Source organism: Typopeltis vanoorti, chromosome 18, assembly GCF_054136105.1.
Source record: "Typopeltis vanoorti isolate ZY-2024b chromosome 18, IOZ_Tvanoo_1.0, whole genome shotgun sequence".
Taxonomy (NCBI): domain Eukaryota; kingdom Metazoa; phylum Arthropoda; class Arachnida; order Uropygi; family Thelyphonidae; genus Typopeltis; species Typopeltis vanoorti.
Window position 1 is genome coordinate 39,132,687 of NC_143566.1, and position 20,449 is coordinate 39,153,135.

A 20,449-nucleotide genomic window follows, 5' to 3' on the forward strand; every position below is an offset into this window, starting at 1 on the left:
ACAACCGGTGCTTTTCCAGTTAATTCTATGTAAAGTGTTCAGGGCATGATCAGAAAGGTCAGCTTCACCATAGTTATTATATTTAATGTGTCATTTATGTTCCTTTTGTCTGAAAGGAATTGTCCGTCCTGTTTCCCCTATATATGATATATTAGAGGTGCAATAAATACGGTATACTCCAGAGTGGGTCAGCAGAGGGAGTGGGTCTTTTGATGAGTTGAGTAAGCTTTTTAATTTTGCAGGAGGTTTAAAGGTGGCTGTGATGTATTTTTGTAGTATTCTGTTTATTTTATCTGATGTTCCTTTAATGTAAGGAATGGTTATAGTTTTATTGTAGTCTGGTTTATCTTTATTTTGTATTGAGGTCTTGGAGAGAATTCTGTTAATAGTGTTTTGGCTGTAACCATTTTTTAGAAAAGTATTGCTGATAACTTTAAATTCGTCTCTCAGAGCTTGTTCATTGGAGCAGATCTTCAAAGCCCTGTTTTATAGAGTATTAATGACACCTAGTTTTTGTGTTGGGTGGTAGGAGTTTGTGTGTATATATAAGTCAGTATGTGTCAGCTTCCGGTATACACAGTGAAGAAAAGACTGCCAGAAGGAAGACATGTGACAAGTGTATCTAGAAACAGAAGTGTGTTCTGTTTTTCAATCTCAATTATGAACTGTGTTTATGCATTTGTTTAGGCTAAGGAAAGTGTCTAGCGGCCATGGGACCAGATCGCGAAAACATCGTCAACGTATCTAAGCCAGACTTTTGGTTTTAAAGGAGAGGTATCTAGAGCATGTTGTTCAAAACGTTCCATATAAAAGTTAGCAATGGGTGCGAGAGGATAATGGCGAGCCATAACTGTGCCTTCTTTTTGTAGGTAGAAAGCATTTTGCCAAACAAAATAACCAGAACGTAACACATGCACAAAGAGCGCCGTGATATCTGGAGGGAATTTGTTCTGTAAAAGAAGTATTGTGTCATTGATTGGGACATTCGTAAAGAGGGCAGAGATGTCAAAACTGACTAATAAATCATCTTTTTCTAATGTAATGTCTTTGATTATGTTTATGAAATGTTGTGTGTTTCTGATATAGGAGGGGGAATGACCTATCAACTCTTGAGTGTTGCCGCTAATTTCTTAGCTAGGTGATAATTCGGGCTATCTATACCTTCGACTATCGGCCAGAGTGGTGCGTTTTGTTTGTGTATTTTTGGTAAACTGTAAATTCTCGGGGAACGAGCATAGTGTGGTAGTTTTTTGACGGTGTCTTCAGGCCATGTAGTAATAGATTTAAGTATTGTAGTTTCACTGTTTTCTTTTTTATTCTATTGGTTGGGTCGTAGTTAACATGTTGGCATGTACTATTGTCTCAACTCATCGAAAGACCAACTCGCTCTGCTGGCTCACTCTGGAGTATACCGTATTTATTGCACCTGTAATATACCATATATAGGGGAAACATGATGCACAATTCCTATCAGACAAAAGGAACATAAACAACACATTAAATATAATAACTATGGCGAAGCTGACCTTTCTGATCATGCCCTGAACACTTTACACAGAATAGACTGGAAAAGCACCAGTTGTTTACATCACACCAAAACATGGTATGAACGCAAATTTAAGGAACCCTGGGAGATTCTTATTAATCACCCCAATCTGAACAATAATGATGGTCTAAAAATCCCAAGCATATGGAAGGCACATATTCTACCTACAGAACCTTTTTTTTTCTCAGAGTTAACTATAAACAGGACTGTAGGTAATTCAGAATCCTAAATCTAAAATAACAATTGTAATGTTAGAAACAGGATATCATTGTTATTGAAAGAAGACTATCTATAAGAAAGAATGTTTTTCTCATGTTTTCTTAAATAGAATTTAGCTTTGATGTAGTTTCTAAATAATTAATTTGTAATTTTTCCCCCCACTAGAGGTCATGCCAGTAGAATAACCTGTGATCAAATCATTGTTTCTTTAGCTTACTGTGTGTAATGTAACTCAGCTTGTCCTTGTATATTTGTATGTATATGTACTCCACTCCAGATGATGATCTTAATATGAAGATCAAAACGTCGGGAAATTAAAAAGAGTTATTTTTAAGATGGTTGTAAAGTCCATAATTTCTAAAATGAATGCTGATCACTGTGCAACACTAAAAAAAAAGAAAAGAAAAAAGTACAATGGTGATATACCAGAATTTTTTTGAAAACTAATCCATTCAAGGGTTGGTCTACTGAAGGTTCTGCCATTTGAAGGCCAGACAATTCAGAGATCAGTACATCATTTTAACAAAATCAGTGCATATATCAAGCAGACAGGTAGACACCAGATCATTCTACCACTGTGTGCACACTAAAAGAGCTGCAGCAAGAATTAAAATGGTAAGCCACTTTCTTATTTGGTGTAGTGAGACAGCACAGTGGAATATAAAATGGTAGTAAATGTAAAGTCATACACTTTGGTGTACTGAGATATTCAATATCACATTATTGAAAGCTTCTACAAGTTCTAAGAACTTGTAGATGATAGCATTTCAATTAGATTTGCAAATCAAAGGGGTAAATGGCAGTTTCATGTGTCATATTGAACTTTCCAATGGGGGGGGGGCAATCAGTGTAGAATAGTTGGGCAAAGATTTTACCTGGCATAGTTAAGTGACAACTGCAGCATAGAGTAAAAATCCCAAACCGAGCCATGAGTAACAAATGTATGATAAAGGCAAAATAAAGAATATAGTATGCCCACAGATACGAGCCCCTTCGACACTGCTGCGCATGTCAACAGAAGGAGAATCCATTCCAATAATAGGGTAATCAATCAGTATTGTGGTATGAGTTGTTTATTATTACATGTCGGAAAATTAACTTCTCTTTTATGATCATTGTAGTTTTTAAAGTGGTAACTGTTTTGGTTGTATAACAGTTGGAAAATTTTGCCTATAAAGCACGTGATTTTGCGTGTTGTTGACCAATTCATTCATCGCCTTATTTCTTTCTCCCCTTCAACATGAATTGACTCTTCTTGGCAGTCTGCCAACGTGAGCTCTCGCTTATGTGGTAGGACTATAATAATCAACATTCCATTCTTTAGGGAAGAGAGCACGAAGAATATTCAATGCTCTCTCTCTTTTCCACTTTTCTCTTAGTTGAAAAATGTAATTTTTATTTATTTATTATTATTTTTTTTTGTCAAAAATTTGTCCTAAGAACTTGGCTTCTATAGTTGCTAGTATAAAAAGTTTGTCCTATCATTAATTCACAAAACAGAATAAGAAAATAATTAATATTTATTTAACTTATTTGCCGATATTTCACTGGTATTATAACCAGCATCTTCAGAGCACCAAAACCATTTGACACAGTACATTAACAGCAATAATTTGGTTCACAGTTGGACCAGTTTAAAAAAACTGTAGTGGACAACACATGGAACTAAAGTCCTAATTAGTGCCATCTCTTATTGGATAAAGAAAGAAAAGTATTAATTTGATCTTAAAATAACTGTCTCCCAGATTTCTGACAAATTAATACAGCCATACTTGTTGAGGTTTGTAGAATGTTTTACAAATGCTGCTGATTCCAAAAACTGACTTAAGACCTCTTTGTAGCACTTTTGTTTTCTTCCATTTGATCCTACATGAAGGGATATCCAAAGCATGGTCTACTACTCCTGACTTTCGATAATGATAGTGCCAAATGTATTTTTTATGTTCTCCGAGACAGATGTCAACAGTTCTTCATGTCTGTCCAAAGTAAGAGAGGTCACTGCATACACATACATTCCTGGATGTGATAAAGGAGAGAGTTTGACCTTAGGAACGGATGAAAGTTGCCAATTTGATATATGGTTCAAATGTGTTGTGCAGCTGATATTTATTAGGCATTCTAGATATCTTTTCGGATGTGCCTTGAATGTAAGGAATGGTAACAGTTTACTGTAGTCTTGTGTATTAGGCAATGAAGGGGATTTCCAGGGTGAATTTAGTATTTTGTTTATTCTTTTGGAGATTACAGCCACTGGAACAGATGGCGCTGGCTTTGTGAATTAGGATACCAAATTGTTGAGCTGGATGATGGTGTGATTGTGCAAATATCTCCTTGTATGTGTAGGTTTTCTATAAACAGAAAAAGATAATGAATGATCAAAAAGGTGTGTGACTTAGTGTATCTAGGAAGGGCAGACAGTCAGCTTCCTGTTTCACTGAGAAATGGATTTTATGGTGTTGGCCATTTAAATGTACTAAAAATGTATCTAATGTGTTTGGACCATATGGCCAAATAGCAAACACATCATCAACATAGTGCAACCAGACCACTAGTTTGAGAGTGGCTGTATTCATTGCTTGGTTTTTAAGTGTTCTATGTAGAAATTGGTTAAGGGGGAAGCCCATAGCTGTTCCATCTAGTTGTTCGTATATCTTCCGTTTCCATGCAAAATGAATAATTCAAATATATCTGAGGAGAAATGTGACTAGCAAATCCAGGGTTTCAATTAATGGAACACTGGTAAATAGTGAAGTAATATCAAAACTAATCATTATCCAAACTTCTTAAAATATGAATTTCATGTGCTCTATATATTCTGGGTGTTTTAACATGAAAAAGCTTAAGTTCAATCGTTAAAGGTACCTGTAGCATAACTATAAAACAACCAAATTACATGATAACCACAGTAATAAACTTGAAAGTACAGATATTTTATACTGAAAATAACAATACATCATCAGTATGTAGAAATAACAAGCAAATCAAACAACAGGAATGCATGGTACATACAACATTCAGTTTACCAATTAAAAATGGTTGCTGTGTGCTAGAAATTAATATTAAAAATATTAAAACTATTTTTGATATTTTCATAAAATGAGAATCTCCCAAACTTTTGGGTGGGGAGAGACAATTATTCAAATTCAGATTAGACTGATATAAAGGGCTTTGCAACTTTCTCTGAAAAGGCATTCATATTTAAAATTGCTTCTATTGAGAAGACAAGCTTCATTCTACCCATCTTCTGTAGGATGACACATAGGATGCTGTGTTTAGTTTCAATATGATGCTGCGAGAGACCAGATTTTTGAGGTTTCACATATTCAATGTGGCACTGGTGTTCATTAATACCCCCCCCCCCCCCCCCAAGATTGCATGTCTGTCCAAACTATGTCAATTACATTCATAAGGGATCTGGTAAACACCAGCTGAAGATGAAGGTGACGATTTGTCTTTTGTAGATGAGGTAATAGATGAAAAATGAAAACATGTGGGAATAAGGTGACACGTCTTCAAAATTCTACAAATAGGTTCAGATATATCAGAAATATAAGGGATTGGAACCCTACAGTCTGTTGAAGAACCCTTAGGTGTTGAAACATAGTAGTCAATTATATGATGGATTTGATGAGTGTTGTAACCATTTAATTCCATTAAAATTTTGATAGTGAGAAGTAGGAGCACACGTTATGTGCTCTATTAATTAATGACTTGATAACACTAATTTTTTGAGACGTGTGATGAGCAGACTTTTGATGAATGTATCTGCCAGTAAAGCATGGTTTCCGATAAACAATGGTTGACAAAGATATGCAAGTAAGAAGGATGTCCAAGAATGGTAAACTATCAGCATTTTCTTTTTCCATGGTGAATTGAATGCATGGATGAAAGCTACTGATCCAATGTAGGAAAGTAACAAGTTCATTTTCAGAATGAGGCTAAACATCAAAAACATCATCGGTGTAATGAAACCATAGAGAAGGTTGGAGTGAATGAATGAGAACAAGGTATCTTCCAGATGGTTCAAACAAATAGTTTGCCAAAGCTGTAGATGAAGTTCTACCAATGGCAGTGCCTTCAAATCTGTTTATAATTAATAGCTTTAATGAAACACGTGCACTAGACAAATTAAAGTAACTTTCACAGCTTACACATGTAACAAATTGTCTGAACCTGAACCGATCAGACCGTATGCCAATATCCAAGTTTTGGGAGGCGATTACTATTAATTGTCCGTACATTTATTATTTTTTTTTAAACTTAATTTTTAAAGTAAATAATTATATCAAATATTTTTTTTAAATCTATGCAACTTACTATAATTGTAATATCATATCTTCAGATGCGGTGAGAGACAAGCAATATATGCATGATTTATAACTCATTATTTTGATTCATCTTTTTAATGTAGTTAACTGTCTATCTCCCTGATGATGTCTACGTAACGGATGAAACATACTGGAGTTTTTGAATAAATTCCATATAATTTTTGTTATATGCATATGCCATGAAAGTTACTTTAATTAATCTGTTTATAGATCTTGTGTTTCCCACTGAAATATCCTGATCGTATAACAAATTCAAAAATCTTCACATCAGGAGGGTAATCATCATATAGTAAATTAATGACATCAGATAATGGAATGTTGGTAAATAGGGAAACAATATCAAAACTGACTAATCTGACTCTTGTATTTGAATCTTGTTTTCTTCAACAAAATGTGCGGAATTCTGGATTGTCCAATATGGGTAGTTATTAAACATGAAAGAAATTTAGAATTCTATAGGTTTATGAATTTTTGGGAGATCATATAAACAAGGAGCCCTTCCAAAGGGGAGTGTAAAATATACAAAGTATCTTGACCAGTTAACAACTTCATCAAGGAGCTTATTAAATTATTTAATCTGATTTTTAGGGTTATAACTAATTTCTTGATAGGTGAAGGTATCCTGTAAAAGGCAATCAATCTTGCTCTCATAGTAAGCCTTATCCATTACCACTACAGCTTTTCCTTTATCTGCTTTTGAAATAAATACATAGCTCTTCTGTTTTTAATGAAAGCAGTGCACAGAATTCAGTAGTAGATAAACTGCATGGAGTTAATTTGGTTCAGAGTGAAGTAGCAACCTCAAAGTGTAGTTTACTATCATCTTTGCTTGAAAGTCGATACAGATTGCATTCAACATTATGCAACAACTCAAAATACAGAATGGATTTAGGTATGATAACAAAATCATGGCCTTTAGCTAACACACTAGTCTCAGCATCAGACAACTGGTGTTCAGAAATGTTGTTAACCCATTTTTTAGTAGGAGTGTCGTCAGCAGTAAAGTTTTGCATCTGTCTCTATGAATGTCTTTCATAAGAGTGCGTTAATGATTGTTTGGAAACATGTAAAATGACGTGCAGTAATTCTTCATCCAGAGTAGCTAAAATCCTTCTTTAAAGATCTAAAATAGACTGAATATCAGATGCTAATTTTTTTTAGTCACTTGAAGATGATTCTGTATGAAGGAAAAACTTGTGCGAGTATAAATTGTATGAGCTCTGTGCGATCGAATAGTCTCTCTAAGTCTAGCAAATGTCATAATAACTTTTGTATTATGGCATTTTTTGAGAAAGGAAATCTGAGTACAAAGCTTACCATTTAAAACCAACAATTTTCCCAACTTGCTTGTTAGTTTAGCTAATTCTTCTGTATGAAGGATAATAAGTCTAATGGGTTAAAGGTATCTGTAGCATAACTATAAAACAACAAAATTACACAATAACCACAGTAAAAAACTTTAATGAAAATACAGATATTTTGTACTGAAAATAACAGTATATCACCAGTGTGTAGAAACAACAAGCAAATCAAAGAACAGGAATACAAGGCACATAAAACAATTGGTTTACCAATTAAAAACAGTTGCCACATGCTAGAAATTAATATTAAATAACATTGAAACTATTTTTCATGTTTAGATAAAATGAAAATCTTCCATACTTTTGGAAGAGAGAGAGAGACAATTGTTCTGATTTAGGTTAGGCTGATGTAAAATTACTGTGATTATCATAATTTTGTTATTTTTGAGTTAAGTTTCTTTTGGCCAGGAAGCGACTTTCTTCAGTAATTTAAAAACTGATTTTGTAAAAGTATGTGCATTTTGTTTTCATATTCTATAGATTCATAATCACAGCTACATTACCTTTGTCTGCTTTAGTTATTAACAACATTGTTATTACTGTATAGGTTCTTTTAAAGTTCTGTTTTTTTTTTCCATATTGTTTCTGGGAGGTTTGGATTGGATTAACATGTTGGCTACATCCAAACGAATGTTACCGGCTATAACTGGAAGCAGATTATATATTCCATATTCAATGGAAGCCGTTATTTTCACTTTTGGAACTTGCTTAGGTGTAACGGCTAAGTTATGTCCTCGACTTAACATGCTGACAGCTTTGTCCGTTAGGCTACTCATGATAAATTTACAATGATGCAATTTTGTCATAACTGCAGTAGTCCCATAGCACTACAATGTTGGAAGATTACGAATTTTTCTGGTGCCAGCTTTTGACTTTTTTGAATTCTTTATCTGCTGTTGCATCAGAGATACTGACAAGAATTGCCATAGTTCAGGGTTTAAAATATCACACAGTTTGTCATTGATAGCTGAATTTATTTTTGACAGCTCCATACCAGTAGTGCTAATCTGTTCACACAATAGTGCTAGTGTGGCCTGTTTATAAAGGGCCTTGGCTGAATAAAACTTGCATTTAATTTTGACACAGTTCAGTATAATATTAGTGTCTTGGCACCTCTTTAAGAAGGCTAACCTGTTTAGCTAGCATGCCAATTTTAACTACCACTTACTGAATTGCGTTGCCTTGCAAACAATATATTATTGCTGTGAAGAATTATTAAACAAATAGAAAGGTTGGCATGTTATTCACAACATGGAATAACAAGAAAATAATTAATATTTAACTTATTTGATGATATTTCACGTATTATAGCTGGCATCTTCAGAGCACAGAAACCATTTGTCACATTATACAAACAGCTAAATAAGTTAAATATTAATTATTTTTTTATTATTATGTGTTGTGAATTAATACTATCAAATAAATTGACAACAATACTGCCAACAAATTACTCTTTTTATTCATTTATCAGTAACTTGGGTTTGGCAAAAGAAAAAAATAGGTACTTTTTTTCTGCAAAACCTCAACCCATTCTTAAGAGCACATGAATAAACCAACATGTAGTTGGTTTATTCATGTGCACATGAAGTTGCCTCTCAAATAATTGTAAAGTGCATTGCCTACCATGGGAAGAAGTGAAGATGTTTAGTGAATGACTATTTTAACAGTAAATAGTGTAACTACAGAAACAATCTTGGATACAACCTTTTCTTGGTAGTAGTTTCGAGATAATGTGCTTCTCACTCAGAACTGGAAGTTTTTGGATCAAGAAAAAGTGTTTAATAAATAGAGAGATGCATCCCTAGATTATAAAGGTCTTTTATAATGTGCTTCTCACTCAGAACTGGAAGTTTTTGGATCAAGAAAAAGTGTTTAATAAATAGAGAGATGCATCCCTAGATTATAAAGGTCTTTTAGTATGCTGTAACTCCAAGCTGTGTCATAAGATTTTTCCACATCAAGAAAACTAAAACCAGTGTTCACATTTTAGGAATGTATCACAAGTTTCCAAACAGACCAATGTTAACCTCTAAGAAAGCTACACTGTGTGTTGGGAAAAAAAATGCTACTTTCTAGATACACAGAAGGCAAATGGTAACCACATTCTCCAAGAACCTCAAAGACAGCTGGTTGGAACAATATGACAGTAATTGCAAGTTCTGGATTTTTTCCTGGCTTTTGAAAGGAAATGACAATTGCTTCATGCCATAAAGTAAGATCCTATAAGTGATATCACCAGGATTTAGAGTACTGGTATGAGAGAATAAGTGGTCTTTTGAGTTTCTCTTTAATGAATGGCTGATTATAAGATTCTATGAAGAGAAGCATAGAACATTCGTACTGTGGGTACGAATTTTTTTAATAATTTTTTCCCCATATATTTCAGAATCCCTGTTTCAGACACCGAATATGTAACTATATCAAGCCATCAGGCAAAGAAACCTATGTTTCACTTAAAGACAATCACATAAATCTATATCCACAAAAGGATTCCAAATCATAGTCTGTTGGTTGGAGAGTATTATTATAATTATACAGTATCTCTATAGAGTTTCGAGACTCATCATGCAACTAATTCTGGAAATCCATTTCACTTATTTACGACTCTTCATGCAAAAGATCTAGCCTGCTCATCCTAATTAACCACTCCAACAAAACCTCCAGAAATGATCCCTAGATCTCTGACTATTTGTGATATATAGAAAAATTTCTTTAGCATGAATTTTTAAAATTCTTTTAATATATGTTTTTACCATGTCTAGTTCTATAAGTCTCTACTGAGAAAAGAGTTGAAGTTTGTATGTTCTTGACTATTTTCATTATTTCGATATTTTTAAATTGTAGATACCAATTATACCAAATTATTTACACCTGTTATTCAGTTTTAAAGAATCCTTGAGACTTGCACAAATTGTTTAAGACTGCAACATTATATGCATAAAGCAATGAGTTAAGTTTGATATCTCTGATAAAGACATCAGGTTTAATGCCACTTTAGCACCACATCAGGTGTAAGACATCATTGTCTTACACTTGATTTTGTATCAAACCATTTTCCTGTACTTCCTTATAATTCTAACTGCAGATTTACAAATTAAATACAGATTATATATTGCTCTATATAATGTTAGACTTGACCTATATATGAGGGTGGTTTGAAAATTTCTCAGCCTAACAATGAAAAAAAATTTATAATTTCTAAATTATTTTTATTTTTCAACATAACCTCCCTTAAGACTAATATGCTTATTCCAGCGATGATCCAGCACAATTATCTTACTGAGAACCCTGTAGTGGTTCTCAGTAAGATCTAGAAAATACCCCTCTACAGCTGAAATCACCCCTTGATTCAAAGAAAAACGCTGACCAGTGAGGAATAGTTTTAGTTTTGTGAAGAGATAGAAGTCAGAGGGAGCCAAATCTCGGGTATAGGGTGGATGTTCCAACAATTCATAGTACAGATCCCTTAATTTTCCCATTGCCAAAACACTTTTGTGGGTAGGTGCATTGTCCTGATGAAAGATGATTTTTTTCTCCTTCTGCAAACCCGGACTTTTATCACGAATTTTTTCGTCTAGTCTGGTTAAAAGATCAGAATAATATTTTCCAGTTATTGTTTTACCCTTTTCGAGATAATTAATACACAAAATACCTTCAGCATTCCAAAACACTGATGTCATCACCCTGCCTGCTGACGGAACCAACTTTGTCTTCTTTGGTGCTGAACAAAGAAGACATTCTTTGTTCAGCACCAAATGACAGCATCAGTCATTCTTTGAAGACAGTGGCTTCTGTCCACTGTTTTAACTACTGTTTGGATTCTGGTGTGTAATGGTGAATCCAAGTCTCATCCATAGTAATAAATCAATGCAAAAAATCAGTTTAATTGTTGTTAAACTGATTAAAGCTCCAAGCACTGTTCAGAGATTTTCATGTGAGTCCATTTTTGATCTGCTGTGAGCAAGCACGGCACCCATCTTACGAAAAGCTTTTTCATGCAAATTATATCCTATACGTTCTTTTGAAATCCTATAGTCTCAGCAGTTTCATATACTTTGACTCGCCAGACATCCAACACCATATCGTGTGCTTGATCAATGATGTCTGGTGTTGTTACACTTTTTGGACGTCGTTCACATGGATCATCTTCAAGGCTGGTATGGCCATGTTTAAACTCGGCAGCCCATTTCTTAATTGTCGAAAATGAAGAAGAGTGTCCATAAACTTTCATGAACTTCGAATGAATTTCTTTTGCCGTTAAACCTTTTACAAAGAATTTTATAACTGCATGATATTGAATTTTATCCATTTCAAGGGATACAGACAACACTTTTGCTTCAGATAGCTGTATAAAACAAACTACTTGATAGAATGACCTGCAATTTCACATGGATGCTTATGACAGATGTACCAACTTAGAAAAAAAAAAAAAAAAAAAAAAAAAAAAAACCTTGTCGATAGTGTTGTCACCTATGGTCGAGGCCGAGAACTTTTCAGACCATGCGTCACCTCTCCCCCCCCTACCCCCCAGATCCACAAAACTTAAGTATTGATCACTGGTGTTACATTACCATAATTTCTCAACTATTTGTTGTAAAGTGAAAACCTGATCTCGATAATTTCTATTTGGCCTGAACCTAGCTTTTCTTCCACAATTTTTCTTGGCCTCTTCTTGAGTATGCTTAGGTAGAGGATATAATTCAGCTTTTTGAGTTATGCATTAGTCACTGTAAACTTTATATATCTCCTATTTGAGTATTTCTGGTTGAATATAATCTACTCTAGGTGTCTTTCCACATTCAGGTTTTTAATGGGCTTTTCTACCTCAAATATTGATATGCTCTCCTGACTGCATTCCACTTGAACATTTTCAACCACTGTTCTGTCACTTCTTGTTTCATTTAGCAATCTTTCACAGTTATTATTGCACACAACCAGAATAACTTTATCTTCAGATTTTATATCACCTTTATCATCTGATTCTTTTTACGGTACTCTTTCCTCCATTTTGACATTTACATAACCTCTAATATTATTATGCCACCTGACTGAGTCTTCCACATGCTTATCAATGTCTTCCTATGACTTTTGTTTAGCTACTTTCAAACATAGATTAGCTTTCTTACATTTTTCTCAGTACTTGCTCCCTCAGGACATCTTCCAATTTAGTTGCCTAGATCTTTTAATATGCTTCCTTCTTTTCAATAACTCCTCTTTAGCTTTCCATGTATACTACAGGGTTCTGATTTTCTATCCTTGCAAACAACTTCACCTCATGCTTCCCTAAGTTGAATTAATCAACTTAGGGAGGCATGGGATGAATTGTTTCAAATGTTTTTATTCTTTCTCTAATGTTTGTATTGCTGAGGTTACAGTTCACATCTAACAGATGTTACACTTTTAATTCTTTCTAAAGCTTTCTGACATATTTTTCTTTTTGATATGATCTTTATTTTTATTCTGCTTAAAACTACCTGATGATCACTTCCAATTTCAAATCATTTGTATATTCTTGTATCTTGAGCTTAGCCTGAATATATGAACAATAACACAGTCAACAAGACTGTTTTTTTTCTTCTTGTGTCTCTTTTCCATGTGAATTTGTGCATATCTTTATGTTTAGTGTTAGCAGTGATTAGTCGAATGCCCTGAAGAAATCCAACAGGGACTTACTGTAAAATCTTCCATGATATGTAATTTATCACGTTCACTTTTACATGTTTTTTAAGAGGAATGTTAATTTTGTCTGTAATAATCTTGTAATTTTAATAACTTAAATGAGCTTTTGTTAAAATAATGTGGTGCATGACATCATGTAACGCTGTCAACTCATGTCAAATCAGTAAGTCTAATTCTAAGAATAATGAAGAAGTCTAAGAATTCCCATAGATATAAATTTCCAAAGACGTGCAAAGAATGACGTCAGCATGACCGAAGATCAATACATAACCATAAATGGAAAGTTCAAGAAACGCATGCATGCATTCAACAGAAGTCTAAGGTGTATATAAGGCAAGTCGTCAAGAAGGAAGTTTGTCTTAGGGTTTTCTAAATCTTCTCTTACCTGGGTACACCACCACATAAGGTTTGCTGTTGGGAATCTAAAGAGAAGTGTCATAGGTCTCGGAATCTCTTACCTGGGTTTGCTGCCATGTGAGAATTATTGTGTCAATCGTCTTGCTAAGAAAGAGCTGTAATGCTGTGTTAAGGGTCCTACAGGGCATGGAATAATCGACGACTCAGACGAAGAAGAAATTTAACAGGAAAACAAGAACGAGCCAGTAGACAGAAAGAAAGACAAGGAGGGACACTAACATGTGAACAAAGGATTCATGTAAAAGGCAGCGTGCTGAACGAGAATTGTAAGTAGTTATCTATGTGATAATTCTGAACAAGAATGTATATCAAGTGCATATGTTTATGAGATAATGTTAATTGATATTGAATTAGGCTTACACAAGGTATGCTTTATAGTCAGTTATTATATATATATATATATATATGACTGGCAGGTTATTCTAGATTGTGAATTAACTTTAAAGGAAGAAAATTATAACTTAAGTTTGGATTAGGAAGAATTGAGAATAACAAAAAAATTGTAATGAAATTGTATATATATATGTTAATGTGAATCATTCTGTAAATATTCCTTTTTGATTTAATTAAATGGTTTGTGAACAACACATTGGACTGATTCTGTCAATGCACTATCCTGAAAAATTCAAACCTGCATAAGATAGAAGTTTATGTGATTTATAATTAAGCCATGACTAATTTAAGATGAGGATTAATAGAAGCAGGGAATACAAATGATATCTGCTTTGTCTTTGGTTTAAAATCTTATAATCTTGCACTCGATATATAGTCTAACTGGTGCAGTCGTAAAACAAATAAATTTGTTAAAATATCGAGCATGAGATATAGATAGATGGTGGTAGTCCATAGCTAAGGCAGTTGATCATTCATGAATATTAAATAAAGAAATTAAAGACAAAACAGAATAATATTATACAGAACGTTTTTTCTCCAAATTTTCTCAAAACATTTCTATATGTGTGAGATTTGTTTACTATCCTACTATTTTGATCTGCTAAAAAGAGGCTTTTCCACTTTCCTTATGTCAGCTGCCTTGTCTAATGATTCAAAAAACTCCTCCACTTCTCCCTCAGTGGAACCTACTGTGGAACCATATGCACAAAAGAAAAAAAAAGTTTTTGTTCAACAAACAATTTTTTTCAAATGAACATGTTGACATGCTGGCCTAATATGTAAACTTGCTGCTGGCATCAACAGGTTCTATTTTTTTTCTCTTCAACAATATATATATATATATATTTTCTCCAGCCTACTTTTCCCTACTGCTGGGGTAAAGGCCTCTTCCATTGCAGGAGGGTGGGTCTACTTCTCCCATGGTGATCCACACCATCTTGGGAATGTATGAAGGTGGAAGACGATCACAAACATCCATGCCTAGGAGGGATTCAAACCTGCAGCCTCTTGGCTGGAGAGCAGATATGCTAACCACTCGGCCAACCAGGCTGGCCGAGTGGTTTTATATATATATATATATGTATGATGATGCATTTTCGACTTTGCCACTATAACCATAAACTTTTCTTTGGTGAAATAGTTTTTAGAGGCTGGGTGATTATATCACTGGTTGAAAGTTTCTAGTCTCACACGGGTAAGGAGGTGACCAACTTATTAGAAGTGAGCGACACTATTGTTGCACTAACATAACTAAACATTTATCAAAAGACAGTTATCAAACTGCCATGAGTTGTATATTGACTAGTGGAAAAAAAAAAAGTTCTAAAAAAATAATAAGTGACTTATGTTAACTACTTGTTAATGTTAATATGATCTTGGTGCTGATTGCTTCTAATAAGCTGGATGCTCTCTTCTCCCTTGGGTCTAGAAATTTTGAACCAGTAATACAGTAATATAAATCCTCAAGCTCTGAAATCATGTTAGTACAACTCTGATATTGCAATTTTGGTACTTATTTTATAAATCTCTGGAGTTACTACTCCCATTTATTTTCTATAAAAAGTATTTAGTTCCATTTCACTATAGTTACTCCTTACACCAATCTTCTCCTATCCTCCTATTTGAAAATACCTGGATTGGCAATGAATTATCACGTAGTCCACAACAACGTTCAGTATGAAAAATTCAATATGAAATAACTCGTAGCTGGCATCCTGATATAGACAGTCAATTCTGAGTTACCTCATAGTTGGAAGTCAACATGTTAAAATGTTATTTGTAAGGTCTCCAATATTACGAGTTCATACATTCTAACTCTCTAAGGCAAACTGCATAAATTCCTCCCAGAACTCAGAATTCTTTTGGGTCTTTTATCTGCACCTGATATCAAACACCTATTTTGTTAACTTTATATAAGTACAGCTCATACATTCTTGAGTGCCAATAATTTCAAGAACTTCTTTAATATATTAATTCCATGTTTATACTCCTCTAATTTCCCTCAAAAATTTCATATTTTTGATCTCTAGTGTTTGATCAAGTGCTATATTGCTAACATAACTTTCAGATCCATGACTGAATTTAAAATTTCTGTAAAACTGGTTTCTCGCTATACCAGCTGAGCACATGCAAATATCTATTTTGATATTTAATTTGTGCTCTTAATTATATCTAAATAGCTGAAATACTTTACCTGTTACATAGGTTTTCCAATGGGAGTATAGCTGAAATCCTTTTCTTGCTGATTTTTAAGCCAATTTTTTTTACTGCAGTTATTCAATTTAATGAGAGAATTCTAAATACTTATAGGATATTTATGGAGAGGTAGGACATCATCTGCACAAAGTAAAGAAAGAATTTTAATATCTAGAGACTTATTCTGATACCAGAACAAATTCACCATAATGTAATCCATATAGATGAAGTGGAGATAGCATGTAACCTTGTCTTATATTAAATTTTACAATGAACATGAAGCAACACTACTGGCCTGGTTGGCTGAGTGGTTAGCATATCTGCTCTCCAACCAACAGACTGCAGGTTTGAAAATTTATAATTGTCTAGGGGGAGATGAATTTTATAGGCCAGAGTGTAACTGCTCTCTTAATTGAAAGCCTGAGGTGGCTTGGGTTTCTGGACTATGTAAAAAATAAATAAATAAAAGTACAAAAATGAAAACATGCTTTACCCATCCATGGTGCCAACATACTAAAGTTTTATAAAAAATCTTTTATGGGTAGAAGTTATGAATATTACAAACTGAGTAAGTGCAATAAACAAATTCAGTATAAAAATCAATGAGAAAAAATAAACTATGAAAATAAGCAAAAATGTGGAAAACTCCACATTCTCAAAGGAGAACTTATAGAGCAAGTAAAGCATTTCTGTTATTTAGAGACAAGTTATAGCAAAGTTTGCACATTTATTCATGATAAATTCATGAGCATAGCTGGTAATGAAGCAAAGATACTTTTAGCTTGGTCCTCTCAGTTTCAACCAATTAAGCAACAAATGTAAGAAAACGACATTCATTGCATAACATGCATATTAAGAATACAAGAAGAAGTGAAGTAAGAATATATTGTATTATCAATCTCATTTAGATGGTAAACATTCAGATGTGTATAATAGATTTAGTTTAATCCTTTATCCCAGTGAGAGCAAACAAAGTTTGCGCCTGAAAATATCTTCAGGACTAAATATAGTGTTGTACTATCTTATCCAGTAAGTAGTGCAACACCAAGGCAACTCGTGGCAAAGGTGGAGCAAGATACCAGGCACTTCTAACCCAGTATCTCCCATAATGCAAAACACATTTCCTATGTGGATATGTATACTGTTATGCATTAAAGGGATTGGCCATCTACCCAGACTAGTTTCGACCTTTATTGAGGTCTCTTCAGTGGGAGCCAGGCCCAGAGCTGGAGATACCAGGCAGAAGCAGTAGCAAGTCATCTGTGCCTATGGGAGTTGCCAAAAGGTTTATCACCTTTTTTAAAAATTACTCTGGATTTAGAGAAAGATGTTGAAAATTTATTTATCACTAGGTTAGACTATAATAGATTTAGTTTAATCCTTTATCCCAGTGAGAGCAAACAAAGTTTGCGCCTGAAAATATCTTCAGGACTAAATATAGTGTTGTACTATCTTATCCAGTAAATTTAATTCTCTAAATTAAATTAATCCATAAAATCTAAAGGAAATTTAATTCTCTAAATCCAGAATAATTTTTAAAAAAGGTGATAAACCTTTTGGCAACTCCCATAGGCACAGATGACTTGCTACTGCTTCTGCCTGGTATCTCCAGCTCTGGGCCTGGCTCCCACTGAAGAGACCTCAATAAAGGTCGAAACTAGTCTGGGTAGATGGCCAATCCCTTTAATGCATAACAGTATACATATCCACATAGGAAATGTGTTTTGCATTATGGGAGATACTGGGTTAGAAGTGCCTGGTATCTTGCTCCACCTTTGCCACGAGTTGCCTTGGTGTTGCACTACTTACTGGATAAGATAGTACAACACTATATTTAGTCCTGAAGATATTTTCAGGCGCAAACTTTGTTTGCTCTCACTGGGATAAAGGATTAAACTAAATCTATTATAGTCTAACCTAGTGATAAATAAATTTTCAACATTCAGATGTGTGTTTTCTAAACTTTTAACATAAATGCTTTTGTTATAAAATCATATTTTGTGCATTCATTGACTTCTGATTATATTTTAGATAATTAGAAGATAACAAAAATGAAATTAAAAGTTCATTTTTGTTATTACACATTTTTTGAACTGGTGGCTGTGGTGATTGTCTTATTTAATTTATTTTATCTCTTTTATTTCATTTACTTCCAGAATTTTGTTATAAAACAACCTGGTTTATAGGTTCTTTCTTTTATTAACTGGTAATTAAATATTCCTAAGTGTTTAAGAATGTTATTCAGTTAATTTGGATATTCAACAATACCTGCACATGCCTCATTCAAAGAAAAAAGTATGTTCTATGAATGTGCTGCTTCCTGCTCTGCTTTTTTTTTTTTTTTTTTGAGATGAAACAAATATAGTCTACTAAGACTGTTCAGAATAATAAAGTTCTATACTCATCTTGATGCCTGTCAAGGATTTAGGCCTAGAGTGGCCTGTTCCAGCCTTAGAAGTCATTGTTGAATGTCTTAAGAGAACGTTTTGGTTTTTCCTTTTTCCTAATGGTTTGTAATTTAAGGCTTGTTTTGGTAAGCTTTGATGTTATCTGTTTTCATTCTTTCAATGTGATCCATTCATTTGTGTTTATATATTTTAATTTTTTCTATTACTGATTCCTGATTTAATTCTTTTATAATTTTTTCATTTCTCTTGTGATCGAGTAGAGTATACTTTGCAGTTTTTCTCATAAACTTCATTTCAGCTGTTATTAATTTTCGTTTGTCTTTTTGTTGTATTGTCCAGATTTCACTTCCATACAATAGGACTGGTAGGGCTAATGTATTACATATTTTAGTCTGGTTTGTTTTTGTACTAGGTTTGATTTAAATATAGAGTTAATTACACTTGTTATTTTTAAATATTTTGCAATTTTTAGGTTTATATCTTTTTCATTTTCATATGTAATCATACATGCTAGTTAAATGAATTCACTAGTTCTAAAATCTTGTTATCTATACTATATTAGTTCTTACTGGATCTTGTCCTTTTAAGGCCATCATTTTTTATTTTTCTGTTGATATTATCATTCCATAATCTTTGGCTATCTCATTTAAATTTAAAATACCTTTCTGTAAGTTATTACCTTCAGATTTTGTAATTATTATTTGGTCATCAGCAAAAAGGAGAGTGTTCACAATAGGAGAAAGTTTAATACCTTGATGGAAATTTTTATTCTATTTTATTATTATTTCATTTAGATAAATATTAAAAAGAGCTGCTGAAAGGGGACATCCCTGTTGGATTCCTAGGTTTAAGTAAAGTTCTATACTTAATAAACTAAATTAGCCATGACATATAAAATTATGAGACATTTTACCTGAATGCAATCTTGACACAGATGCTTCCGAGTTCTGATTTAAGGTGGGGTGGGTAGAATTTGCTGTAATTCCCATAGATATGTTACGATTCCTCAAATGCCGTATACTTTCTTCAGTGAACTGCAATCATAATTGACAAAACAACTATAACAATAGTATTTCATTAATAATTACATCAATGTTATATTAAATTTCATATCACAGAATGATATTATATAAGAAAACTTATTTAGCAATCCTTACTTGAAGTAGTTTTACTCCACCTATCTAGCAGTGGAAACTTAAAATTTGGATTTCAATTTATATGCCAATTTCAGTAGGTAATAATGGTTTATTTGGTTTAAAAATATGTGACACCTAACATAAGTCTCTGGGGTCATTTAAAAGAAATAAAACACAAACTCTGGCATACATTAATAATTTATTAAAACAAGACGATATGTTTAATATGTTTTAAATCAAGAGAAAGAAAACATCATAAACTTGTTTTCTGAAATTTAAAACATCTTTTGTATGGTGAAATCAGCATCATCAATATCAAAATGCTAATTATGGCCATATTTGTCTATTCTGGTCTCATTATCCATCTAATATACTTTTCTGAGGTATATCTGGCCTTTTGTTTCCAATTAGATTATATTTTATTATTTGTTTAGGATATTGGGTGTTGGCCATTTGGTTTACATGTTCTATCCATTTTTGTTTACAATTGTTTAGCTCTATTGATTTTGTTCTTTTAAAATATCTTTTTTTTTTTTTTTGTGGAAATTCATCAATAATTATAATATTAGGAATAAATTGTACACATACAAAACATATATCACTTGACTGTCAGTTTAAATATTCAGCAGTTAGCAGTCACTTTTGTTGATTCATTCCGATTTTTTTTTTTTTTATAGTGCATCAACATCCAAGGATAATATGATATGTCAAAAAGTAAAAGAAAACTAAAAATATTTACACTGCTTGCCATGTAATCATGGCAAAC

At 33.2% G+C, this 20,449-nt stretch overlaps 1 protein-coding gene across 1 annotated transcript in view; it reads right to left on the reverse strand.

Annotated features, from left to right (window-relative positions):
• Positions 1 to 20,449, reverse strand: part of kis (chromodomain helicase DNA binding protein kismet) — a 945,984-nt gene that overhangs the window by 100,412 nt on the left and 825,123 nt on the right. Inside the window, exon 44 of the mRNA XM_090408660.1 lies at positions 19,461 to 19,581. Within this exon, the coding sequence (XP_090264786.1) occupies positions 19,461 to 19,581 (121 nt within the window). The remainder of the gene's footprint in view (positions 1 to 19,460; positions 19,582 to 20,449) is intronic.